This window comes from Marmota marmota, unplaced genomic scaffold, assembly GCF_001458135.2.
Source record: "Marmota marmota marmota unplaced genomic scaffold, marMar, whole genome shotgun sequence".
NCBI classification, from domain to species: Eukaryota; Metazoa; Chordata; class Mammalia; order Rodentia; family Sciuridae; genus Marmota; species Marmota marmota.
This window is the reverse complement of record NW_026000241.1, coordinates 3,674,545-3,700,685: the sequence shown is the minus strand read 5'-3', so window position 1 is coordinate 3,700,685 and position 26,141 is coordinate 3,674,545. Positions and strand designations below refer to the sequence as shown.

Sequence of the window (26,141 nt, the reverse complement as noted above, 5' to 3'; positions counted from 1 at the left end):
ACAACAATTCAAAAGGAGGAGAGGCCATCTAAAGAGGCCTGGAGGAGACCCTGAGACTCACCCATGGCCTCGTCCTGCAGGCCCTTCTGTGGTGGGCTTGGTCTCCACCCCAGGGATGGCCAAGCTGCTGGCCGAGGCTCCCCTGGTCCTGGAGCCTGAGAAGAAGGTGGCTCCCCGTGGGACACACAAGGACTTTCTGCCAAGAGTCTCTCCTGTCCTGCTCTCAGATGTTGTCTCAGCCTTTTTGAGCAGCAACAACACCCAGAACCTCAGCTCGCCAGTTACCTTCACCTTCTCCCATCCTGTGAGTGGGGGGTGGGGAACCACGGTGTGGGAAGAGCCCAAGGCCCAGGCACACCCTTGTTGTCCTCTTAAACTTGAGGTTCAGGTGCACTCCACACAGGAAAGCCAACCCTTCCTGGGTCAGCATCTCTGAGCGCAGGAAGACCAGCTCGCACCCCTGTCCTGTTACTACAGCTGGTGACACCTACACAAAGGCACAAGGTGCTCTGTGTCTCCTGGGACCACAGCCAGAATGGGAGTCACTGGACCACTGCAGGCTGCATGACAGTGAAAACCGGAGGTGGCAGCACCACCTGCCACTGTACCCACCTCAGCAGCTTTGCCGTCCTCATGGCCCACTACCATGTGCAGGTGAGAGGCTGCCTTCAGCATCAATTGCTGCAAAACATACTTATGCAAATGTCGCTGCTGAAGTAAAACAAATTTGTTCCCTCGTGGTTTCTGTGGGTCAGCAACCCAGCACAGGGGGATGAGTTCCTTGTACAGGTTCTAAAAGACTGACAAGATCATATCATTCAGGGCCGCAGTCTCTTCTGGGTCTTGCAGCCCTCCTCCAGCTCCCTGGTTGCAGGCAGAGTTCAATTCCCTTCTCTTAGCAGCTGTCAGGGGGGACCACACTCAGTTCCTAAGAGCCACCCATATTTCCTCTCCTGTGACCCTTGGTTGGTCTTCTCACAAAACACCAGTGTTCCTATCTGAAAACCAGCATGAAAATGTATAGAATCCCTCTCAAGTTTTGAATCTGTTTTCCCAGGAAGAGTCCAGATCTTTGAAGCAATCACCTGATCACACCAAAGCAGAATAAACTCCCTAATCTAAAAGTCAACAGATTGAGTCCTAAATTCCACCTGCAAAATCCCTCTACAGCAACACCTAGATTATCAGAAAACTGAATAATTAGAAGAAGGTTTGTGTAACAGCAGGGGGTGGACATATGAAGACCAAGTTAGAATTCTATTTACCACCAGGGTCTGTAAGACAACCGTAGTCAGGGTTTCAGATTTACAAAAAAAAGAAGGTCTGGTGAAGTTGAGGTGAGAGGGGGTCAGAAGAGTCAGGGAGAATAGCTGACAAGGATCTCAGCCAAGAGCTTTTTATATATTATGGAAATTAGATTTTGTCTTTACATCAGAAGTTCTCAAAATTCATCACATGTTAATATCACTTGGAGGACTGTTTATTTTTAAGTGCTTTCTTAGGAAACAATTTCTATTTTTTAGATACGTTTCAAGAACAAAAAAAGATCAGATACTTGGTTAAAGGAAGAAAGTAAATTATGGTGGTAACTTAAAATTTACACTTTCCCACCTATTTCTCCAAGTCCTCTTAAAACCATGAGGAAATGAAAAAAAAACCCACCAACCCATTACTCTTTACTCAGAGGCATCTATTTTGAAAGTTTTGCCTCTGTTTCATTTATCAGGTGTCATTCTTTCCCTCTGCTCCTCCTCTGTCCTGCCTCCTAATTTCCCAATTTTGTCTTTACACCAGAGTCTCAAATGTAGCATGCAGAAACATCACCTGCAGGGTTTGTACTTTGTTTTCAAACATTTTCTTGGGAAACCATTTCAAATTTACAGATACGTTGCAAAAACAAAATCCACACAAACAACATCTGTGTGCACTTCATCCAGATGTGCCTGCTTTGAAATTTTGCCTTCATTATTTACCATTTGAACATTTCCCCTCCCTCTTTCCTCTTCTCTCCTCTTCCCCTCAATTACATTGAAATAGAATTGATGGTGGGCTTTTAAATGTCCTTATGGCTTTAAGTTGACTTTCAGAAACAAGTGGGGGAAAAGTGAATTTTAAGCTACTGTTGTCATTCATTTTATTTTTTTAACCAAGTATCTAATTCTAACTACACAGGGACTTGTGGCCAGTAAGAAACAGGCAGAGCTGGACTGAGGCCAGTGATGTCTGGGTTGGGAGGTTAATGCCTGGACACTGAGGTTCAGGTTCTGCCCTGTGGCCTCGTGGGACAGGGACAGAGGGACCCTCAGCATGGGCTTCACACACACCCACTCACATATCAACCAACTCCTTACTGTGCCCCAAAGTCAGGAATCCCGAGTCTCCTCCTTGAGTAAGGACTCCACACATCCCGGCCCTCTAGCCGCTTACCTGCTCCATTCAGAAAACCTAACAGTCCAACCTTCTCAACCTGGAGCCCCTCCCCCATCAGCTTCACACCTGGACCCAGTCCCTCCATCCTGAATCTGCTGGACCAAATGACAGATAGCGGAGGGGTTCCTACCCCACGGCCCGGCACGTGGTTGTGAAGGCTCCTCCCTCTGCCCCAGGACAACGACCCTGTGCTGGACTTCATCACTTGCTTGGGGCTGGGCGTGTCGCTGCTGTGCCTGGTCCTGGCGACCCTCACCTTCCTCCTGTGCAGAGCCATCCAGAACACCAGCACCTCCCTGCACCTGCAGCTCTCGCTCTGCCTCCTGCTGGCCCACCTGCTCTTCCTCACGGCCATCGACAGAACCCAGCCCAAGGTACCCAGGGGTCCCTGCCCCGCAGCCCAGGGGTGCTGAACTCAGGAGCCAGGCTGCCCAGGCTCCTAATCAAACAGCCTGGACCCGGGGAAATCCAGAGGAGGTCGATGCCCATTTCACGTTGACGGATTCAACGAGAAAACGAACCCTCTTTACAACTCCATCACCTACATCTCTTGTTGCTTAGCAACAGGGCTTGCATCCTGGGGAAATCCCTTCATTAGGGGACCAGGTAGGGTGAACCCTGACGCAAATACTAGATGGCATCCGTCAATCACGGGACGTGGCCTCCTGATTCAATCAGGAGACAAGATGGAGGTGACTGGCTGGCGTCACAGGGCACCCCGTTTTACAGCAGACATTTTTTACGAGGAGAAACAGGAGGTTCTACTGAATTTTTAATTTGGTTTATCAAGTCCTTCATTTTCAAAATTCCTATTTCGTTCATTTTTAGAATCTGGCTTGATTGAAATGATCCTCCACTTCCTGTATCTTCTCGAGGTTCATTCCTTACATCTTTTTTAGCTCTTCCAACATTTTAACTAGGAGCTTTCTAAATTCTTCTCCAACATTTCCTCTGCTGTAGCTCCTACAGAGTCAGTTGTTGGAGTGCTGTGGGCTGTGTGGTTTGCTCCCTTGCTCTTTCCTGCTGCTTGTAGGTCTTCCCACCTTCTGGGTTGATTATCTTCTCTGCTTTGATTCAAGGAATTACTTAATGAGCTTCTTTCTCTTAAGAGCCCAGGGATGGGTGAATATCCAGCTACTGATACTGTCATTCAGTGTGCGCCCTCAGCTGTTCCCCGGATCAGCACCATTTGGAGAGAAGATACTAAACCCTGTGAACTACAGTCACTTCTAAAATAATGTGAAAAGCATAGTGTAGTAAATGCATAAGCCGCCACATGACCATTGGTTGGCATTAGTAAGTATTAGGTCCTGCCTGTCATTGTGTGGCCCTGCTGTTCAGTAACCAGCAGCACAGCGGGTTTGTGCACAAGAGCATCCCCACTACTGCATGAGGAACGCTGCAGGGCAGAGCTGGGAGGCTGTGACGTCACCACTAGTGCATGAGGAACACCTCAGGGCACCATTGGGAGGCTGTGACATCAACACTACTGCATGAGGAACTCCCCAGGGCAGGACTGGGACATTATCATGTCATCATTAAGGCATGAGGAATGACTTAGGGCAGCACTGGGAGGTTGTGACGTCACCACTACTGCATGAGGAACTCCACTGGGCAGCCCTGGGAGGTTGTGACGTCACTGGGCAGCAGGCCCTTTCCAGCTCTGCTGTGATCTATAGGAGCACAAATGCAGCCAGTGGCTAAGCACCACAGTGCAGCGCCTGGTGCACAGCACAATCCCCCACCACAGGGCTCAGGCAGCATCCCAGGCCACACCCAGACACTGATTGTGCCCCTGGGTCTCTCTCCTCCCCAGGTGCTGTGCGCAGTCACCGCGGGCGCCCTGCACTACCTCTACCTGGCCTCCTTCACCTGGATGCTGCTGGAGGGGCTGTTCCTCTTCCTCACCGCACGGAACCTGACTGTGCTCAGTTCCTCCAGCAGAAACAGGCTCATGAGGAGGCTCATGTTCCCTGTGGGCTACGGGGTCCCGGCCGCCATCGTGGCCGTGTCTGCAGCAGCCAGACCTCACCTGTATGGCACCCCTGCTCGGTAAATGCGGACCCCACTTGTCCTTCTCCTCTCGAGCATGTCCACGGCCTTCACTTGAGCCAAAGTAGCCTTTTGAGTATTTCAGAGCTTAAGCAGTAGAGTGTACTGTGACATATCACACTTACAGGGAGTCTGGCTTCCTGTCCTTGTGGTTGTGTGTAGTGTGGAGTGACTCTGGTCATGGAGTCCTACATGAACACAGCAAAGTGATGTTGTTCTCTCTCTTGCTCAGCTGCTGGCTCCGTCCAGAGCAGGGGTTTATGTGGGGCTTCCTTGGACCCGTCTGTGCCATCTCTTCCGTGAGTAATGTCATCAGAGTTCCTTCCTGTCCATCTGAGGGTTACTAGAAGAGCAGGATATTAAGGATGGTGACAGAACAGGAATATACCTGGATTGTTATGGGTTGCATTGAGTTTTCCAAGATGTCTACATCTACAAATTCTAACACTATTGTCAAATACTAAAACCCACTCCGGTGTAGAATTGATGCTGCAAGGGTTAGAATGGAGAGATAACAGATTTAAATTTTTATTCAGTAAAACTTTGCTGTGGGGGATGGGGGTGTAGCTCAAGGGCAGAGAGCTTGCCTGGCATGCACTAGGGTCTGGGTTCCCTCCCCAGGACTGCAAAAGAGAAATGAAAATATTAATAAACCTCCTGCAGTTTCTTTTGGGGGATTCGTTTTAGTTATACGAGAAGGTAAAATCCATTCTGATACAATTACACAAGCATGGAATATACCTTATCTAGTTAGGAACCCATTCTCGTGAATGTACATGATGGTGGGATTCATGGTGATGTTGTCATATATGTACACAGGAAAATTATGTCAGATTCATGGTGCTGTCTTTCTTTTGCTTCTGTGGTTTCTTGAAGGTCAATATGGTTTTCTTCCTGATGACCCTCTGTATTGTGAAGAGCAAGCTGTCCTCCATCAACAGAGATGTGTCCACCCTCCAGAACACGAGGTGAGATGGACCAGGGGTCATAGATGACAGTGATGCCAAAGAGCAGAGCCATGTGCCTGAACAGCCCCTCATGTCCCTCCTCTGGAGCTTCTGAGTGGCCCACAATTAACAAATGCAGCTGCGCTTCTATGGCTGCCATCTCAGACTCAGGGCTCTGCTGCTTACTCCAGTTCAGTCCTCCAGGGGCAAGGTTGTTCCTTCACTCAGCATCTTGTGTAAAATTCATGCTCTTTCTTCTGAGTTCCTCTGATTAACCTTTCAAATTTTTGCATATCATCATTTAGTTGTATTAGACACTTGAACAGAGCATACAATTAGTGAAAACAGAAATTTTGTCCTGTGTTTGTTTTCTGAGATACGATCTCAGTACGTTTCCCAGGCTGGCCTCCAATTCCTGGGCTCAACTAATCCTCTTGCCTCAGCCTCCTGAGTAGCTGGGGCAACAGGTGTGCACCCCTGCCCCCAGCTTCTCTTTGTGATTTTTTATGTCCAAGCCCTAGCACGGGGCATCCTCAGTAATGTTGGATTAATGAAATTAGGGATCTTCATGGAACATCGTAACACTCTTTGAAGTAAGCTTATGAATTATCACTGTCCTGGGTCCAAGACAAAAAGCTATCCTGGACCCAAAATGACATTTCTACTGTCGGGTATCATTGAGAATAAACATCAGAGTTCAGTCAAATAAATCGCTTACAGGGAATAGTAGGTGCATCCATGGGTGGAGAGGTTAATAGCCTGATTTTGTTGTGGGTGCATTATAAGCCTCCATTCTCCCCCAACCTAGGGTGCTGACATTTAAAGCAATGGCTCATCTCTTCATCTTGGGCTGCACCTGGTGTCTGGGTGTCCTGCAGGTGGGCTCCCTGGCCCCCGTCATGGCCTACCTCTTCACCATCGTCAACAGCCTGCAGGGCGTCTTCATCTTCCTGGTGTACTGCCTCCTCAGCCAACAGGTACCCCTGCCCAGCTCCCACCCATGCCTCCCACCCGCACCCCTCTTTGTGAGCTGACCCAAAGCGTGGGTTGCCTCTGCAGGTCCAGGAGCAGTACAGGACATGTCTCAAGAGGATCAGGAAATGGACAACTGAATCTGAGTCCTACACTCTGTCTAGCAAGGCTGTGTCCGACACCTCCAGACCCAGCACGGTAGGGTCACTCCCTGCTCCCAGAGCACACGTTCCCTGGTATTGGCAGGATTTTCTCCTCCTGTCCACAGACCATGCTTCCCCTGCCTCATGGACTCCACCATCATGCCTGCCTGTCCACTGACCTTACATGATTCTCTCTCCCTCCCTCCCACCCACCTCCTTCCCTCTTATTATCTTTGTGTCTCTACCCTTATCTGAGTCTCCTAAAGACCCTGGTGATGACCTTAGGCTCACCTGGACAATCCAGGATTTTCTCATCTCAAGATGCTTAACATGCATGATCTCACTGATGCTGAAAAGCAAACATTGATCTCATAGAAACAAAGAGCAGAACAGTGGTTCCCAGAGGCTGGGGAGGAGGGCGTGGGAAAAGCGTGATCAGTGGGTACTAAGTTAGTGTCAGGAGAAAGAAGCTCTGTGGTGTGGTGCACAGTAGGTCACTAGACCACAAAGTGCACTGTGCCTTTCCAACAGCTCTGAGGGGCTGGGGGCCACTCAGTGGGAGCCCCTTGCCTGGCAAGTGCAAGGCCCCGGGCTCCATCCCAGCACCACATTTCCTTAAAAGCCAGAAGAAAGGATTTTGAGATTTTACCACAAATAACTAATGCATGTTAGAGGAGATAGTGTGATGTAAACACACTGTAGACAGGCAAGAAAACATCCCATTATACCATTAATATGTGCCATCTAAATAGATTTAATGTAAAATTGGATTTTTTAATCTTTAACATATCCTACTTGAGAAGTTCCTTTTCCAGGCATGGTGACACTCACAGGCTTTGGGATTAGGGTGTGGACATCAGTGGGTCATTATTTTGTCTATCACACCAATTACGTAGGTTGGCTTTCTCTCTCAAGCCGTCAAAATCTGCTTCATGTTGTAGATAATTGAATAGATTCACCACCCCCTCCCTCCACCAGAGCCCTAGGAATGACATACACATTGAGGGAAAGAAATGTCAAATTTTTGTCGAAAAAATAGGAAGCCATCAGATGGGGAAATTCAGGTGTTTCTACCATCTTGGGCACTGGACCGCTGTGTTGGTTCCCTGACGACATTTTATCTTCCAGTGTCTCCTTAAACTGGGCATCTCCAGGGTTTGAGTTGTTGGAGTATCTTCCTCTCCTTTTGGAATCCCTTCATTGGCTCATTTTAAAAAAACAAAACATTTGTCTTGTAATCAGTTCTGAATAATTTTCTGAAGCACAGCATTCATAAGGCTCCAGTGAGGTTGCCCATCTAAATCAGTAGGAGTGTGCTGAGCTTCCACAGATGCAGGAATAAAAAACTCCCTGGGGACGGGGAAGATATGGAAAGAGAGAATTCAACACTCTTTCCTTTAATAGTAGGTGATGGGCAATAGATAACAATGGCAGCCTTTCCTTAATTTTCTTCGTGTTCTTGGTCAGAAGCCAACACACACCCTAGAGTGGGGAGATCAGATCCATCTTTTTTTTTTTTTTTTTTGGCAGAGAGGTACCAGGGATTGAACTCAGGGGCACTCCACCACTCACCCACATCCCACCCCCACACTGTATTTTATTTAGAGACAGGGTCTCACTGAGTTGCTTACTGCCTCACTGTTGCTGAGAACGGCTTTGAGCTCATGATCCACCTGCCTCAGCCTCTCAAGCTGCTGGGATTACAGGCAGGGACCACTATACCTGGTTCAGATCCATCTTTTGAAAGATACATTTTTTGTGTGTTTTGCAGCACATTTACCTGCTCTTATCTTCTGTAACTTAAGGGTTAGGAGATGTAGGAAGATGAGACTTCTGAGAAAGACCAAAATCAGCAAAATTAAATCCAATGTAGCCTGTTGGTCAAGCCCTAAGAAATCCATCAGGCAAGACAATTTTGTGATTGAAATCTTCATTTGAAGTGTGTGTGTGTGTGTGTGTGTGTGTGAGAGAGAGAGAGAGAGAGAGAGAGAGAGAGAGATTAAACCCCATAGACATATATGATTATTATTTGCTGACTAAACATTTCAAAAACTAGGGAGCAGGATGGTGGCTAAGATCTGCCAGTGGTCATCCCCCAGGCACAACAGATTTAACAGACATAATTTAAAAATTCCCTGTGTATATTTGAGGTGTGCCACGTGAATATAGGATACATACAGAAAATAAAATGGTTACTGTAATAAGGCAATTTAACTTATCCATAATCTCATAATCCTTTTTTTAAACCAAGCAACTAAAATCTATTTATATAACAAATTTCTTCTTTCCTTTTTTAAATGGAACTTGTAAGTTACTTTTCTACAATCTTATATGTCATTTTTAAATAATTACCATTCCAGACTGATTAGAAAGACCGTCTGAGCTACAGCCTCCTTCCCTATGGATAATCTGAATTGCCACTGGGTCACTTTTGAGCCATCAGGATAGGACAAAGCTCTGTGCTGTGTGTTTCAAGAAATCCATGGTGATGGCCATCTGAAGGGATTCTTGGAGGTCATGATTGGCATTCAACTCCTGCAGAACCTGAAATGTGTCCATGCCTGACATGGTGCTGACCGAACTCAACATCCAGATGCCATCTGCACCCCAATTCCTCAGTTTCTCTGTTAAACGTTCTTCTACTGCCCCCCTTCCTATGAGGCCTCTTCCATGCAAAAATTCTAGAAGCAAGAAAACCAGCCTCCCAGGATGCTCACATCCAAAACATTTAAAAGGACTTGAATGTGCTTTAAACATTTTAACAAAAAAGAAGAAGAAAAGAAAACATAAAAGGTTTGTATGGAAATATTGTGGTGTCTGCAAGGAAGATGGCAGGCCCTATGTGGGATTTGGATTTTTCAGGAAGTGGAAGGCTCCCAAGAATGCCGTATTCCACTTAAATCTTTCATAGTGGTGAAGTCATGGCCAAATTGCCAAGAAAATAGATCCCCAGATAATGTCATGACAGATGTGTTAGTGAAATCAGGAGGAGGAGATAAGACTGAGCTGACAGGGAGATGGGCCTGGGTCACTTCCTGGGCAGTGAGTACAAACAGCACCTGCAGATATTTGCTAAGAAACTTACAAAAAGGTTATTTTTAAATCAGGACCTATGTGATTCTGGTCCTTGCCTCTCCAAGGAAGAAAAAATGCCTGATGGACATTTTGACCGGACTGAATGCTGCATGGACACTGCGTGCCATGCCCAGGAGTGGGCAGGGGGTTGACTTCCTTAACCCTCTAGATCTATATAAACCCCTAGACAATAGCCACACTTCAGTGTCCCTCTCTGGGACCCCTCCCTCTTGGGGAGCTCTGCTTTCCATTAGTCTGATAAATCCTGTTACTTTGATCTCACTCTTGTATCCATAGAAGTATTTTCTTTAAATTTAAGAGAGAAAGAACCCAACCCCATGCTCTGTGCTACATTAGTAATAATTTTGTTTTCATTCCTAAAATAATTTAAATCAGAATTTTTGCCTTAAATAAAATCCATTAAATATGTTCATCCTCCCAATTTTGTAAATAAAATGCAGATACATATTTTTCCAAATGCAAAATGTTTATCTCTGGGTCATGAGTTATTGAATGAATTTTTGCTTTTGACATTATTTAAGCCTTTAGGCAATGGGATAGATCACTTTTGCAATAGGAAAAAATAGCTAAAGGGTCTCAAGGATCATCATGCCTCTGTTCACCACAACATCACAAAGCACTGGGTAAGAAAGAGGTTAGGAAATACACAGGCAGGTTAGCATAAATAAAATGATAGAGTTGTTTCTTTGGAATTCTTTAATTATACTGTTACAATAATCAGTGAAAAGGACATCAAACATGGAAATCTTACATTTCCCACCAAACCCAAGTCTGTTTACTGCCCTGCTTGAAAAGGGCCCAATGAATCAAGGGAGTTGTTGGGGTGAGGGAAAATCATTTACTTGGTAAGTCAACAAAACTGAGCTGATGGTGGACTAGCAACCTGAAAGACTGCCTTAACTCAGCAGACACTTGAGCTCCTTTCAATCTTCAGGAAAGGGGGAAAGAAGGGGAGTTAGGATAGGAAATGACAGGTGACCAGACTTCTAGACATCTCTCCAATAGCCCCACACTGGCCACCTGTTGATCATGGAGCTCCTGTAAATCCTGAAAATGTCTTAGTTATCCTTATCTTGGTATCATCAGCCTTGAAGGGGGAAGAGAGAGATTAGGGAGGTTTCAGATAAATCAGATTTGTGCTGTTAGTTTGGGGAAAACATTCCTTAAAAGATGAACACACCTACATGCAGAGTGGAGCAGAAACAGTCTCATCAGTGGTCGGGGCAGCAAAGGGGGTGGACATAATATGGAGGCAGAGACGCTGAGGCAGTTCACAGCTGCACAGGCCCAGGAGAAGCGCTGTTGACAGAAGAGCTCAAGCCCCTAAAAGGCAGCACCAGCCACTGTTACCACGCAACATGGATCACCCTCACTGACATGGTATTGAGGGGTGCCACGTGAATATAGGATGCATACAGTGGAAAAAACAACTGAAGAGGGCTCTGTATGGTTCAATTTCCATGAACAGGAAGTGAGAACTTATGGTGGTAGAAGTCAGAGCAGTGGTGACCTCTGGGGACAGGGCTTACAGACTGGGGTGGTGTCCAAGGGAAACTTCTGCAGAGATGAAGTATTTACTTTTTGATGGGGTAGTAGCCAGTGTAGACACACACAAAACTCATCAAGGTTCACACTAAGACTTATGAACTTTGGTGTAAATCATCCCTCAAATAACAGTATTATAAAACATAAAAAAACACAGTGAGAAGACACACAAATGGACACCATGCTGAGTCAGAGCACCATGGAGAAAATCTCTCCCCGTCCCTTACCCAGTGGCCTCGAGTACTCCCCTCAACTTGCTGAGCCCCAGCTTCCACGTTTGATGGGGATGAACACAGGACCCACCTCAAGGCATCACTGAGGAGACCAAGAGCTGCAGCACCTCCGGCAGAGGCTGTAGTCTATTAACAGCAAGCTCTAAGGGTGAGTGGCTGTCGCAGGGTGGAGGCCTGAATGGCCACCCTTAAGGGAAAATGGTCAGTTTATAAAAGTAATGGCTCACTGGAAATGCACAAAATGTGAAAAGCTTTCTTTAATTCCATTGCTTCAAAATATACACATATACTTAAAAACTGATGGAATTATTCAGTTCTCCATCACCATCGTGGGGAGTATACCATACCTCTCTCAGGAAATGACTGATCAGAAATCAATATTTATAAGTGTGTGTTTACACAAATAATATGCTTGATCCAGCGGGCTACTGTAGAACTTAATACATTGATTTCAACCACCCAAGAAGTGTTTATATAAACGGACACGATGTTTGTGTCAGTTAGGGATTTGTACTCGAGTTAAATAAATAAAAGCACCCCATTCTCTCCTATTCTTTCTTCATAAACAATGTCTTATGTTAGTAAGAAATACATTCTTTTCATGTAACAAGAAATAAACAGGACAGGGCTGGTTTCATCTGCTGGATGTGAAAACATGAGACACATGCTAACAAGTATTCTGAGAACAACCCAAATGTCTACACTTCCACACACCCTCAGCTAACAGATGAGGGGCCACTGTAGGAGTGAGACGATGACAAAGGCAAGCCACCTTTCCTGATGTTCTCTCTGACACCGTGGGTCCTTTTGTGCATGGCAAGTGAGGAGCTGTGCCTGAAGGCTTTCTCACACTGATTGCATTGGTAGGGTCTCCCCGAGGTGTGGGTCCTCACATGCATAATGAGGTGTGAAGACTGGCCGAAGGCTCGCCCACACTCCTGGCACACATAGGGCTTCTTGCCACTGTGAGTCATCACGTGTTTCCTGAGGGACGAGGGCTCACTAAAGGCTCGTCCACACTCCTGGCACTGGTAGGGCTTCTCTCCAGTGTAAGTCCGCATGTGACTCTTGAGGGTGGACAGACGACCCAAGACCTGACCGCAGGTCGCACACTCATACAGCTTCCCCACCATGTGGATTCTCTTGTGCACATTCAGGTGTGTGCTGGTCCTGAAGGGCTTCCCACACTGGGTGCACTCATAGGGTTTCTCTCTGGTGTGGGTCCGCAGGTGTGTCTTCAACGACGAGTGTTCCCTGAAGGCTTTCCCACACTGGCTGCACGTGAAGGGCTTCTCTCCAGTGTGAGTTCTCACGTGGCTCCGGAGAGATGAGGGCTGGTTGAAGGCTTTCCCACAGTCCTTGCATGCATAGGGCTTCTCTCCTGAGTGGTTTCTCTGGTGCAGAATCAGGTTGAAGTTCCTGGTGAAGGTTTTCCCACACTGACTGCATTCAAAGGGCTTCTCTCCAGTGTGAGTTCTCAGGTGTCTCCACAGATTCGAGGAATACTTGAAGGCCTGTCCACATTCTTGGCACTGGAAGAATTTCTCTGCAGTATGAGTCTTCTCATGCCTGAGAAGGTCAGAGCTGTAGCGGAAGGACTTTTCACACTGGTCACATGCATATGTCTTATCCATGCTGTGGATTTTTTCAGGTGTGATTAGGTGAGTGTTCTGGAAGAAGGACTTCCTGCTCTCTTGACATTCATGGGGGTCCTCTCCAGCAGAAATTGCCTGTAATATTGTTTCAATAGTACTAAAGAGTTTCCCTGGCTCATTATATTCATAGAGATCTTCTCCAGGCTGTGGTTGCTCCTGTCGGTTAAGGAAAATGTGAAGACAAAGCTTTATCACACTCAGAGATTGTGTTCCCCATGAGCGCTGAATTCAGGAGAAAGTCAGTCCTACATCTACTGAGAGTTCCCTCGAGAAGCGCAGGGTGGACACTCTCCACCAGAGCTCTTTTCATTACTTTCCTGGGGCTTCTTAGATCAGAGGATTTTTGAATTGTTTAAGCAAAATTAAGTTTTGAACACCCAATACCTGCATGCAATCTGTGAAAATGATTACTGAAGAACACTCTGTGAAGATACAAGTGTTTCTTTCCAGTGCTGGGGATGGAACCCAGGGTCTCTCCAATGCTAAGTCCATGTGCTATCCTTTTCACCCTGGCACCAAGACACAAGTCTTAATCTACATTTAAAGTTTTCTCCAACTTATGACATTCACTGACTTAAGAAAAAAATGATTCCTCCTGGGAAAGCAACTTTTGCCACCAATCTCTCTCTCAGCTCTTAGGCAGATTTTCTACCCTATGGCAACCACAGACTTGTCCTACTATAGAGATCCAAGAGTAACCCCTTGCGAATCTTATCTGTTTTGTGTCAATGGAAAAAATCCGCACAGAAATATCTTGTCTAGGAATTGATTCTTAGGGTTGAAGTGGAGGTTCTGAAATGAATTAGGGAGTAAAAGAATTAAAAGTTTGATAAAGAAACTTGGGATCGAGATGACCAAAAAGCATAACTATGCTAGTGTGGATTTTTTTAATACTGATCCCAAGCATAGGAAGACTATTGCAAAGAGGAAGAATGTATCAGAGAGCCAAGAAAAATTACTGAAGTCATTTGACTATGTGCATAGTTATGTAATCACAGAACAAGGGATAAGAATCATAGACAATTTGCTGAGAAAAGATTCCATGAAGACTAGGACTGACATTGAAGGGAAATATTAGCAAGAATGTACAGTGGGGAGGTATGGATAAATACATGCATAAAAATAGTAAATATGAACAGGAGGAGGGACAAATATTTCTATCAAATCAGAGGAAAGTATTAAAGTTAAAAAGGAAAGGTTGATTTTCTAAAGGAGCTCAACCTAACATCCCTCTCATTCAAGGCACTGAGAATGTCCCCTGTTGACAATTTCCAACTCTCATGCCCCTTTTGCCTCCTCGAGCTGGTGCTCACCAGGTCTGCCTGAACTCACCTAAACAGGTCTCTGGGAAGACACCTCTCTCAGGACTCCACAGCTCCTCTCTTTGCTCCCAGGGGAACAACATACTGGGTTTGCCTAGTTCATCTCCTGCTTGTGGGAAAGAAGATGCCCAGCGTGGGATGACCATGCCCTACCATGATCCAGATGTAGACTGACATCCCAAAGTCCTTGAGGTTCTAGAAATTCATGCCTGAATCCTGAGGGACACAGCTAAGTTCTTTCACTAATGAACAGAATCCCAGCCTCCTCACTGGGACATAAAGGACAGGGGGATCCCTGGTCCCAAAACCAGGGACAGGTCAGAGACATATTTGAGAATCCTGGAAGCTTTTAATCATGGAGAGACAAAGCAGAGGACAAATATTCGCCTCCATGGGGAGGCCACAGTAGCATCATGAGGACGTCTGGCTGCTCTGTCTGCCTCTGGATCTCCCAGACCTTTGTTCAATTTGTTGAACCCTGTTGCTTGGAAGAAATTCTATGGACTGTGGATGCATTCTCCTTGCAATTTTGGATTTCCTAACTTACTACTTTCTTATATTTTTCTCTAGTAATTGCAGATGGACTTCTTTACCTTTGGGAAAATACAAAGGTGAACAAAGCAGATGAAGTCTCTGCTCACCTGTATCTGGTTTTATCAGATCATAGACTGAGAACAGAGAGATAAATGTGTTCTAACACAATGCCCCAGCCATGGGAAGGAACAAAAGGACAGGACTGTCATGACATGTGCATGGGTTTGTGGAGAACAGCTGGGGAGACCTCTGCTGGTTGGCTGAAGGCCAGAACCAGGGCCAGAGTGCACCTGTGGGCTTTGTTAAAAAAAAAATAACATCCAAACCTGAAGAATAACAAAGAAGAGATGCCACATGAGAGAAGTGAGGAAGAGGTCAAAACCAACTGGTCAAGGAGACCTGGAAGAGGCACAGGAAAACCAAGAGGTCCTGTATCATATAAAACCATGACAAGATTCTGTTGTACTTTCATGGAACCTTTTGTGAATTGTTAATTTATCCTCCTTCATCATTTTATCTTTGGATCATTTCTTTATCACTTTGAAACCATAAAAACATCTCTGTTTTTCACTTTGGATGTGTTTATTTCTGCTCCTTTCTTATTTTGCTGGGCACCCAGGAGACAGACCCTGGGCTGAAATGCAGCTGGAACCAAGGGACCGGTTTCCTCCTGTTGGTCTCTCAGGGACCCTGAGCTGATTACCTCACCCCTCCCACCCCGTGTCCATTTCATCCCACTACTTTCCTGTCTATTGACATCTTTCTCCATATGTGTGTTTCTTTAAATGCAGGGTGTAATCTAGCACAATGTAACAGTATTTGCCCTGTGTTTATTTGTCCAGGGGAGGCTTACAAAATGAACATTCTGGCTGCCATTTCTACATGAGGAGAAAGATAATTTGATCTGGCCAGCTTGCATTGTATACACTAGGAGTCTAACAGTGTGGTGTGAAGGTCAGAGGCCACAGGAATGACAGTGTGATGTGTGTGCATGTGTGCCAACCTCAAGGCAGGGCACTGGGACTCAGATATGCCAGGGTGATGGTCATAGAACATAGATGAACTCAACACTGGCTGAGAAGCACTTGTTTGAATTTAACAATAGCAACATATTTAGGCAATATTGATATAATAGTGAATTACTGAGAACAAATATGAAAGTCATAGAAAGTACGAGTAGCACAATACCATTATGAAATACTGTGTATCCTATGAAATACTTAAACTGTATGGAGTTAGTTGTCTGCAGGAAGTCCACAGGAATTATGGAGTGAGAAGGTTAGGGGGAATAAACTAGAAAAGAATACTGCGCCAATGCAGAGAACATTTATAATATGCCTAGGATTGTACTCATGTGTTTGCATAAAAGTATAAGAGCATGTATGTATGCATAATATAGAAAGAAAAGCTTTAAAATAGCCTGAGAATTTATAGAACAGAGAATGGCAGCATAGATAGAAGTAGATAAGTATAGTGTTTTTTTCTATAAGGCATGAGATTATGGGTTTTATTTCTATTTTTAAAGTTTATTTAATACCCAGACATCAATTTATCATTATGTTTTGGTTTTTGTTTTCTTTGGCAGGGCTGGATTTCAAGCCCAAGGCCTTGTGTATGCTAGCCATGCTCTCTACAATTGAACTTTAGCCCAAATTGATACACAATACCTGGACAGGGTACAGTGTGAGAAATCAGTATAGGTATTCAATGTGCAATGTTCAAATCAGAATAATCAGCATTTCCTTCTCCTTCAATATTTATCAATTTGCAGTGTTGGGAAACTTCTAATTTCTCTCTTCTAATTCTTTATAAGAATATATAATTAAAAGATGGTCTACAGTTTTGAAGTAATTTTATGTTTTTCCTACAAATATAAAATTATGGCTATAAAAATACAGAATATGATGAGCTGTAGTCACTGTCCTGTGAACATCAGGATTTATGGCTCTTATGTAAGTGTGTGTTGGTGCCCACCAACAACCTCCTCCTGACTCTCCTCCACACTTCCTCCCCTCTACTGAGCACACATTCTACGTTTCACCATTTAATTTGTTAATTTTTTCATTTTTATTTGTATATACAAATTGTGCATATTAATGGGACTCATGTCACTATTCAGTACAAGCATACAGCTCACACTGATGGAAACTAAATTGAATGAAAATCAAAAAGAAAAATTATGAAATATTAATGATTTAATTATATCAACCCGGGTTCCTAACTCAAGAATAAACTGCCAAAAACTCATAAATATTAAAATACGAAGGAAATCCTCTACAATGCACAGTAACAATACTGAAATTCTGAATTGGTTTTATATAAAGGTAAGCGTATCCTAATACACACAATATAGATAGGATGAGCTTTAATCAAATGGGAAGGAAGCTGGAATGCCTTCCCAGGGAGGGCTGAAGCCAACGCCTCTCTGAGAAATGTACCTAATCACAAAAAGCTAAGGGTCACAATAAGCAACAACAGAAATGTGAAACACGACCCACCAGCACCAGAGATGCACAAGAACTGTGAAGCAAGAATTCAGAAGTAAAGAATACCAACTGCTGGACTCTTTCAGAAATAAAGTGGGAACATAATCCAACTGACAGATTGGACTACACAAAGTTCATAAATTTTCACACATTCCCCACGAATATCTCTATACACACCTGAAACAAATAAACTAAAAGGCAAACAGGGAGTTTGGGGTGGGGGCACTCCAATACTTTATAAGAATGCATAAGAAAATTGGAAAAATGCACCTGCGCCTCCAGGGAGACAGTTTGCAATACAGAGGTAACTGGCTACCAACCCTCACAAATGTGCAGCCTCACAGATATTGCAAAGTAAGGCTCTTAGGCACATCTATACTCAGCTGTGACATAATGCTTTTCCATGTGAATATCAAAGGGAGAGACAATACTATCAGAAGTGTTTCCATGAACTTCTGTTGCAAGATAATGCTTGTAAGATAATTAATATGGATTCTTGCCAACAATACACAAACATAATATTATTGTAAGCAAACACATTTTTAAAAATCCCTAATCTGACTTCTTGTACCTCCACAGTTGAAGCCTGTTCCTCTACTCCCTTCATTGCAAAGATTCTTGGGTCTCTGTTCTTTCTCTGGAAGCTCTGGACACCTCCCTCCCATCTTCTCTTCAGCCACTATAAGCACCACTTAATGGTCAGCAGAGAACCCTGTGTTAACCAGTGCAACATTCACTTCTCAGCTAAGTGTTATGAATCAATGCAGCCTGTAAATAAATCATCCATCAGGACAGCAAGTGGCCACAGCAGCCCAGCTCCTGGCTGGCTCAGCCTGGCTCTCCACTGACCTCAGCTAAAGTATCGTGGGCTCCATTCTCTCTGCTGCTCTCCTTCAGTGTCCACTGAGCTCTCAGACTCACGTGGAGACCAGCTCTGGGAGGAAGGTTTCTCTGTGGAAGTTCAAGGTCCTGCCTGGGTAGACTTGATGGTGACTGAAGCTCTGTCCCCAGAAAACACAGCAGGAAGGACTAGACTTCTGGGAAGACTGAAGACCTCAAAGGACACCACCACGTCCTGTCCAGCACAGGGCTGTGCACTGAGGGACCACATAAGAGCAGAGAGCCACAGCTCCCTATATCTGCTCATTAGGCTAATTTCCCTCTTGTTCTGAGGGACACTGGCCTGGAAAAACAAGAAATTCTTCCTGCTGATTCTCTGTTCCCAGGAGACCCATTTATAGTCCAGTAAACCTAGTTTTTATTGTTCCTCCATGGATTCATCTGCTGTCTTCCAGAGGTCCAGCCTCCTGGAATACCCCCAGAAAATAATCATGCCCTCTTTACCAAGGGTGAGCATTATGTTCCCATGGTATAAGGCCTTGGACATTAAACTTCTTGCCTTCATGGTCCTTTCCCAAAGAATCAGGAAATTTGTAGGTTTTTTACATTTTTATTTTATTTGTTCTTCTTAGATATACATGACAGTAGAATGTATTTTGGCATATTATACATTCATGGAGTATAATTTATTCTAATTAGGATCCTATTTTGTGGTTGGTGGTGGGGAGGGGAAGAATGGAAGTCCACTGGATTAGACAAAGTGTAATGAAAGGAAAGGAGGGAGAGGGGAATAGGAAGGACAGTAGAATTAACTGGAAATAAATTTCCTGTCCTTGTATTTGAATACACAACCAGGGTAATTCCACATCATGTACAACCACAAAAATACAAAATTTATAGTTTTAACATACTTTAGGAGCTCCTATTCAGTCTTTATTTTTGAAATATTTATTAAGAACAAATGAACTTAGTTCTTTACTTTGCACCATAACCCGAGATTAGCACCTGATGAGAATTGTGCAATTTCATGTTTACTAAACTGTATTCCATGAAGTCTATTTTGTGTAGTGACACTATTGTGAACTCCATCTCCACTGAAGAAACTGGGCTGACATGTGATATCACATTAAGGAGAGATGGGACCTTCCTTTCAATTCTGACATATTGCTTCCACTTCTCAAAATATGGGCATCTTGAATTCAACTAACTACATATATTTTTCTCTTAGGGATATTGGCAATGTGTGCAGGGTGTACTAACCAACCAGGATAGCTCCCAACACAAATAACGACATTGCCCCAAAATTTCAGTAGTGAGAAGGTGATCAAAATGAATTCTCAACCAACTTCATTATGTAGAAGAATTACCAGGGATGTGATTTCAAGTGTAAATTTTGGGGTTATGGGTATCCTGAAACTCTCTATTTCAGCAATACATGGTAAATAAATACATGGTAAAGTCGTGTAGCTCACTGATAGGTCACTTCTGGCATTACTCCCCAGTAATACAAGAGAATATATAATAATAACAGAAAAAAGATCCAGAGTAATCCTGGTTCTGAAGGTCCCGGTCCATGGACCTAACTTGGAGTAGCAAGATTGTGAAGCTCTGTGGAGTCTGGTATGACTAGTTTTACATCCTCTCCTCCCAAATTGTCTTTGTATGTTATTCTGAAAGGAAATGTATCCACTCACTCTAGAGACTGTAATGATTCCTTTTATCTGTTATTATTATATATTCTCTTGTATTACTGGGGAGTGAAGCCAGAAGTGACCTATCCGTGAGCTACACGACTTTACCATATATTTATCTATTTATTCATTTATTTATTTATTTTGAGCCAGGGTCTCCCTAACTTGCCCAGGATGGTCTCAAAACTGCCACCGTCCAGCATCAGCCTCCAAGTCACTAGGAATAAAGGTGTGCACCACCATTTCCAGCCAAGAATTCCATACAAGGGCTCTTAAATGACAACTAATATAATTCTGAAAAAGATATTTTACTAGGCAGAATAATTATCTCCTCAAGATGTCTATAAACTAACCCAAAGAAACTTTGAATATGTTACATTAAAAAATAAATTATTCTTTTCCATTTTAATGATTTATTCATACATTATAGTTCTACATTATATTAGTACATTAGAGTGATATATATTACAGTGGTGCTCATTTTGACATACTCACACACACAGAATGTAATATGCTCCAACTCAGTCCCCAGGACTTCCCCTTTCCCTGCTCTCCTTCCTCCCCTATTCCCCTTCCTGTATTCCACTGGTTTTTATCTATTTATTGATCATGTTTTTAGTTGGCACTTTACACATAAACATGAAGCTGGAACTCGCTGCAGTGTGTCCATGTGTGTATGTGACACATTGGGGTCTATTTCACTCTACAGTCCCCCCTTTCCCCATCCCTCCTCCCTCCCCCTCCATCTCCTTCCTTGACGCCACTGTTCTCCCTTCTAGTTTCATGAGATTCCCTTTTTATTCCTCATTTCTCTCTAGCTTCCACATGTGAGAGAGAATGTTTGACCCTTGATGTTCTGAGCCTGGCTTGTTTTATTTAGAACCATGTTCTCCAGGTCCATCCACTTACCAGCAAAGTCCATGATTTAATTTCTCTCTGTGGCTGAATAAACTCCATCAAATGTATATACCATATTTTCTTTATCCATTTACTGTTGAATTCTAAGACCTTAATAACTTGTAACAAAATACATTAGCATACTAAAGACAAATGTTCAAGAAAAGTAGTTAAAATGCTGACATACACAGGAACAGTAATGCAAAACAGAGAAACTGTGGCCTCAGATTTTGCTCAAGTACAAATTGCAAAATTGTTCTCAGGTGCCCATGAACGTAGTAAAAGACATGACTATTTTAAGAATGAAACAAAAAAGATCCTAAATCAATACAAGATATGTCAGGTGGGAAGAAATCGTTTGTAAGAAACTTTGTCTCTCTGTGACATAAATGTTTCCTGTTTGGAAGAAAAGGTGAGTGGACAAAGTGCAAAACCTGTTGCATGTCAGAGAAAACAAGAAGCTGGGTAAAGAGAGCTGGTTACATTGCACAGAGGTCAAAACCAGAGTCATGTGACCTCCAGGAGGTAAACTGAATGAAAGGGTGTCACATTCACAATCAGATCAAAGATCCACAACTCTGGCTCTGAGGCTTTGCTGCCTGCAGTCCTGGGCATGTGCTCCTGAACCCCAGGACAAGAATCTTTCATAATTTCCCTCCAGAGAGCCTTAACAGGGCTCCCTTCACATCCTTATTCCTCAGACTGTAGATGAAGGGGTTCAGCATGGGGGTGACCACGGTGTACATCACAGAGGCTGTTGCACTGGAGGGTAAGCTCTGGGCTGCAGCAGAACTGAGGTACACACCAAAGCCTGTGCCATAAAATAAGGAGACCACAGAGAGGTGAGACGCACAGGTGGAGAAGGCTTTGTACCTGCCCTGAGCAGATGAGATTGCATGGATAGAAGACATGATCTTGGAGTAGGAGTACAGGATGCCAGCGATGGGTCCACCTCCCAGCAACACAGTTACAAGATACCTCACCAAATCATTAAGAAAGGTGTCAGAGCAGGCAAGTTGAACCATCTGGTTAAGTTCACAGAAAAAGTGGGGGATGTTTATGTCTTTGCAGAAGGACAGTCTCAAGACCATTAAGCTTTGCAACAAGGCATGCAAGACACTCAGGATCCAGCACACCAGAACCAGAAATCCACAGAGCCTAGGATTCATGATGACAGAGTACTGCAGTGGGTGGCAGATGGCCACATACCTGTCATAGGCCATCACAGTCAGGAGGAAGTTGTCCAACTCTACAAAAATGAAGAAAAAGCACATCTGGGTGATGCAGCCTGCATAGGTAATGGCCTTGCTCTGTGTCTGGATGTTCATCAGCATCTTGGGGATGGTGGTGGAGGTGAAGCAGACGTCCACAAAGGACAGGTTGGAGAGGAAGAAGTACATAGGTGTGTGCAGGTGGGAGTCTGAGATGGAGGCCAGGATGATGAGCAGGTTCCCCAGCACAGTGACCAGGTACATGGACAGGAAAAGCCCAAAGATGAGGGGCTGCAGTTCTGGGTCCTCTGAAAATCCCAGCAGAAGGAATTCTGAAATTCTTGTATTGTTTTTTGGTTCCATGAGGGGGTGTCACTACCAGAAAAAGAATAAATACATGACTATTCTTCACATATATAGACACTACAGATATAATTGTTACAATTTTTATTTTCCAATAAAAACTTTTTTCTCTTGTTTCTGGGTCTCGTTATCCTAGGGCTTCCCTGGTACCATTACTATTTAGGAATCCCTATCTCACTCTAAGTCTTCTCCCCAAGAGCTCATGCAGTACCTGTTTAAGTAGAAACGACTTCTTACCATGGAAGAGCACTTGGGGAGTGCTGGCCACATTCCAGGCAGTGCCCAGGCCTCAGCAACAAAAGCTCCTACATCCCAATGATGGGAAAAGAGCATATGTAGATAGACAAATCAGAGGTCTGTTTTTTCTTTTTGCTGGGGAAATGGCCTATATTTGCATATGGGTATTTCTATTTTCATATGCACCTCATATTGTACATTTTAAATGTATGTGGTCCTTTGAGTATTAATTATACCTTAACATTGCTATTCAAAAAAGAAATCAAGATATCATAAACATAAGTTCAAGGAGCCCAAGAAAACAAAAGAACATAGCACCGGAGAAAGTAAACAGGAGGTGCTTTTTGAGAGAGAGAGAGAGAGAGATGCTAGGTGTAATTTTGCACATTTTCTGTTCATGTAGGCACTCTACACTAACAAACACCCCACCCCTGGGGCTTCTTTTTCATGGTTTTCCAAACTAAAATAAAAAAGAAGATTAAAGAACTGAAAATCATATTATACACATGCAGAAAATATCACATGAAAAAATAATAATTAATTTGATCAAGACATTTCACACTAGAATATAACTGATACTGTTCCCATGACATCTAGCGGGTGATAAACACTCAGTTATCCCTGGTTGAATGAACCAGAAATGAAGTCCAGTGTATGTGAACATTTCAAATAACATAGTTATGACCCCTTCCTTTTTGACAGCAGAAAATGTGTCTGGACACTGCTCAATGTCCCCTGGAGCATAAATATCATTTGTGACTGAGAACCACTTTGAAACTAATCATAGCAAAATATTTTTGCAGCACTGATGTAATAGTAAATCAATGATTAAAAAAATAAGAAAGACTACCAAAAGCATGGGTATCACAGCCCCATGGTGAAATATTGTGCATTCTCTGAAATATGTAAAGTGCATTATCTTAGTTGATTTGAAGGCCTCAGTAGGCATCTTTGAGAGAAAGGGAAAGATGGGAAAAGCTAGAAAAGAACACAGAACTAAACAGAGGGCATGTGCAATGTGCATGGGAGCCTATTCCTGGATTTGTATGAAGGGTTTATGAACTTCTCAGGATGCAGAGTATAGGAAGTAAAGCTTAAAAATAACTAAGAACTTCTAGAAAAACAGTGATGGTGCTAGTAATTTTGGTATAATATAGTTTTTTTTAATTTAATGCAATGACTTTATGGATTTTCTTTTTGTTTCCAATTTTTACTTAATATCTCACTTTGATTATTAATTGCAGTTTTCTATTGAGGGGGCCTTGCTTTTATGTTTCTTATTTTTATTTGCATCGCTGGGGGTCAAACACAGGATGTTGTACATAATAAGAAAGTGAGTGTTGTGCCTGAGCTTCACCTCAACCTGTTTTTTTAACAGACACAAAATAACTGTTCATACCACAGGGAGAGTGTGAACATTCAATACATATATGCAACATAGAATGCTCAAATCAGGATAATTCGCATTTCCCTCTCTTTAAACATTTGTCAATTCTTTGTTTTGGGAACTCTCTAACTTCATTTTTCTTATTTTTCATAAAATGTGTGTTATAAAGCTAGTGTAATATTTTGGAGTAATTTTAAGTTTTCTTCTTATGATTATAAAATTTGAATGCAAAAATGTGTAAGAAATGGATTTGGACTGCAAATGTCCCAATGTGTGCTGGGACAGGGGGCCCCTTTCTCCTGTGACTGTGGACTGCTGTGGTTATCAGGCCTCCCTGGCTCCTCCCCCTGCCTTTCCTGCCTCTGTTGACCACCAGCCTAGATTTCCACCATAGTGAGTCTTAAATTTTCTCCTATTTTTGATTAAAAATGCCCTCTGTACATGTTGACAGGGTTCCATGTCACTTTTCAATACATTCATTCAGCAGGCACTGATTGAAACAAAATGGAATGAAAAATATAAAACAGGAAAAGATGTAAAATAGGGATTATTTAATGACATTAACATGGGTTATGAATTCAAGATTAAGTTAACAAATGTCTAAAATAATACAAAATGAAGGAAGTCCTATAACTTGCATGGGGGTGCAAATATGCAAAGTTTTAATATCTTTCATACAAAAAATATGTGCATTAGAATATTATAAATAAAGACAGAATGAGCTTGGATCAAGAGGTAAATAAGCATGAAACCCTTTCAATGATACGTTAAAGTGACGCCTTTCTGAGCAATCATCTGATCAGAAAAACACCAAAGACACAATAAGCAACACAGAACCAAATGTGACCTAGCACTAGGGATGCATGAGAATATTCAATACCCTTTTTATTTACAGCAAGGATTGAAAAAAATATCAGTCACTCAATTTCAAAAAAAGCAAAGTACAAATACAGCTAATTGATAGAATTGAATTTACAAATGCATCAGTTTTCAACATTCCCCACAAAAATATTTCTATGTACATGAAAATAGGCTATCTGTGAAAAAGAAAGAAAGAAACTCCAATAATCTCCTATAAAGAATACAAGGGGCTGGGCACGATGGTGCACCCCTGAAATCTTAGCAACTCAGGAGGCTGAAGCAGGAGGATGGCAAGTTCAAAGCCAAACTCAGCAATAGCAAGGTGCTAGCAAATCAGTGAGACCCTGTTTCTAAAGAAAATACAGAATTGGTCTGGGGATATGGCTCAGTGGTCAAGTACCTTTGAGTTCAATTCGGTAACAAAAAAATAAAGAATACGGGGTGGGGGGGTCAGATAAAACTTGCTAGTATACAACAGAGAAACTGAAATAGACGCTGCAGAATAAGAAGCACATGGCCAACAAATTCACATACATATACAAGCTTGCAGATATATAAACTATTACAAAGTAAGGCTCTTAGGTATGCCTCTATTCACCTGTTAAATTATGTTTTTTAATGAGACTACAGAAAAAAAAACTTTAAAATGTATGTCCCATGAACATTTGCAGTGAGATAATCTTACTCAGGAACTTGTCAACACTACATAAATATAATCAAATATTTCTCATCTTAAGTGCACATGCATCAAAATACACCTTAACTTCACATTTTTACCCTTCACAGTTAATCCCTATTCCTCTGCTCTCTTAATTGCAAAGATCCTTGGGCCTCTGTTCTTTCTCTGGGAGCACTGGATGCCTCCCTCCCATCTTCTCTTCAGCCTCTGTTTCCTTCATTTCCTGGTCAGCAGTGAACCCTGCGCTAACCACTGCAATGTTCACTTTTCAGCTAAGTGTTATGATTCAACGCAGCCTTGTGAATAAATCATCCATCAGGACAGCAAGCAGCCACAGCAGCCCTGCTCTGGGATAGCTCAGCCTGGCTCTCTCCTGACCTCAGCTAAAGAGTCCTGGGTTTGGTTCTCTCTGCTGCTCTCCTGCAGTGCCCACTGAGCTCCCAGACTCACCTGGAGACCAGCTCTGGTAGGAAGGTCTCTCTGTGGAAGTTCAAGGTCCTGCCTGGGTGGGCTTGATGGTAACTGAAGCTCTGTCCCCAGAAAACACAGCAGGAAGGAGT

The 26,141-nt window shown here is 43.3% G+C and overlaps 2 protein-coding genes across 9 annotated transcripts in view; one reads left to right on the top strand and one right to left on the bottom strand.

Annotated features, from left to right (window-relative positions):
- LOC107145002 (adhesion G protein-coupled receptor E2-like) overlaps positions 1–26,141 on the top strand; it is a 452,375-nt gene that overhangs the window by 16,479 nt on the left and 409,755 nt on the right. Inside the window, exons 17-25 of one of the 8 annotated variants that reach the window (XM_048795121.1) lie at positions 81–304; positions 478–654; positions 2,607–2,804; positions 4,247–4,482; positions 4,715–4,781; positions 5,359–5,450; positions 6,238–6,406; positions 6,489–6,599; positions 8,905–10,111. The exons of the other annotated variants lie outside the window; for them this stretch is intronic. Coding sequence (XP_048651078.1) covers positions 81–304; positions 478–654; positions 2,607–2,804; positions 4,247–4,482; positions 4,715–4,781; positions 5,359–5,450; positions 6,238–6,406; positions 6,489–6,599; positions 8,905–8,913 — 1,283 coding nt within the window. The 3' untranslated portion in view covers positions 8,914–10,111. Of the gene's footprint in view, positions 1–80; positions 305–477; positions 655–2,606; positions 2,805–4,246; positions 4,483–4,714; positions 4,782–5,358; positions 5,451–6,237; positions 6,407–6,488; positions 6,600–8,904; positions 10,112–26,141 lie in introns of those variants that run through there. 8 annotated transcript variants of the gene reach the window in all.
- LOC107145284 (olfactory receptor 7A10-like) lies at positions 21,243–22,418 on the bottom strand. Its single transcript, XM_015489163.2, has one exon. It carries the CDS (start codon positions 22,415–22,417, stop codon positions 21,488–21,490), a length of 930 nt encoding a protein of 309 aa, XP_015344649.1. The 5' UTR covers position 22,418; the 3' UTR covers positions 21,243–21,487.

What these genes read in the sequence shown, in the direction of transcription:
- LOC107145284 (XM_015489163.2), bottom strand. Translation starts at nt 22,417, where the DNA reads ATGGAACCAAAAAACAATACAAGAATTTCAGAATTCCTTCTGCTGGGA.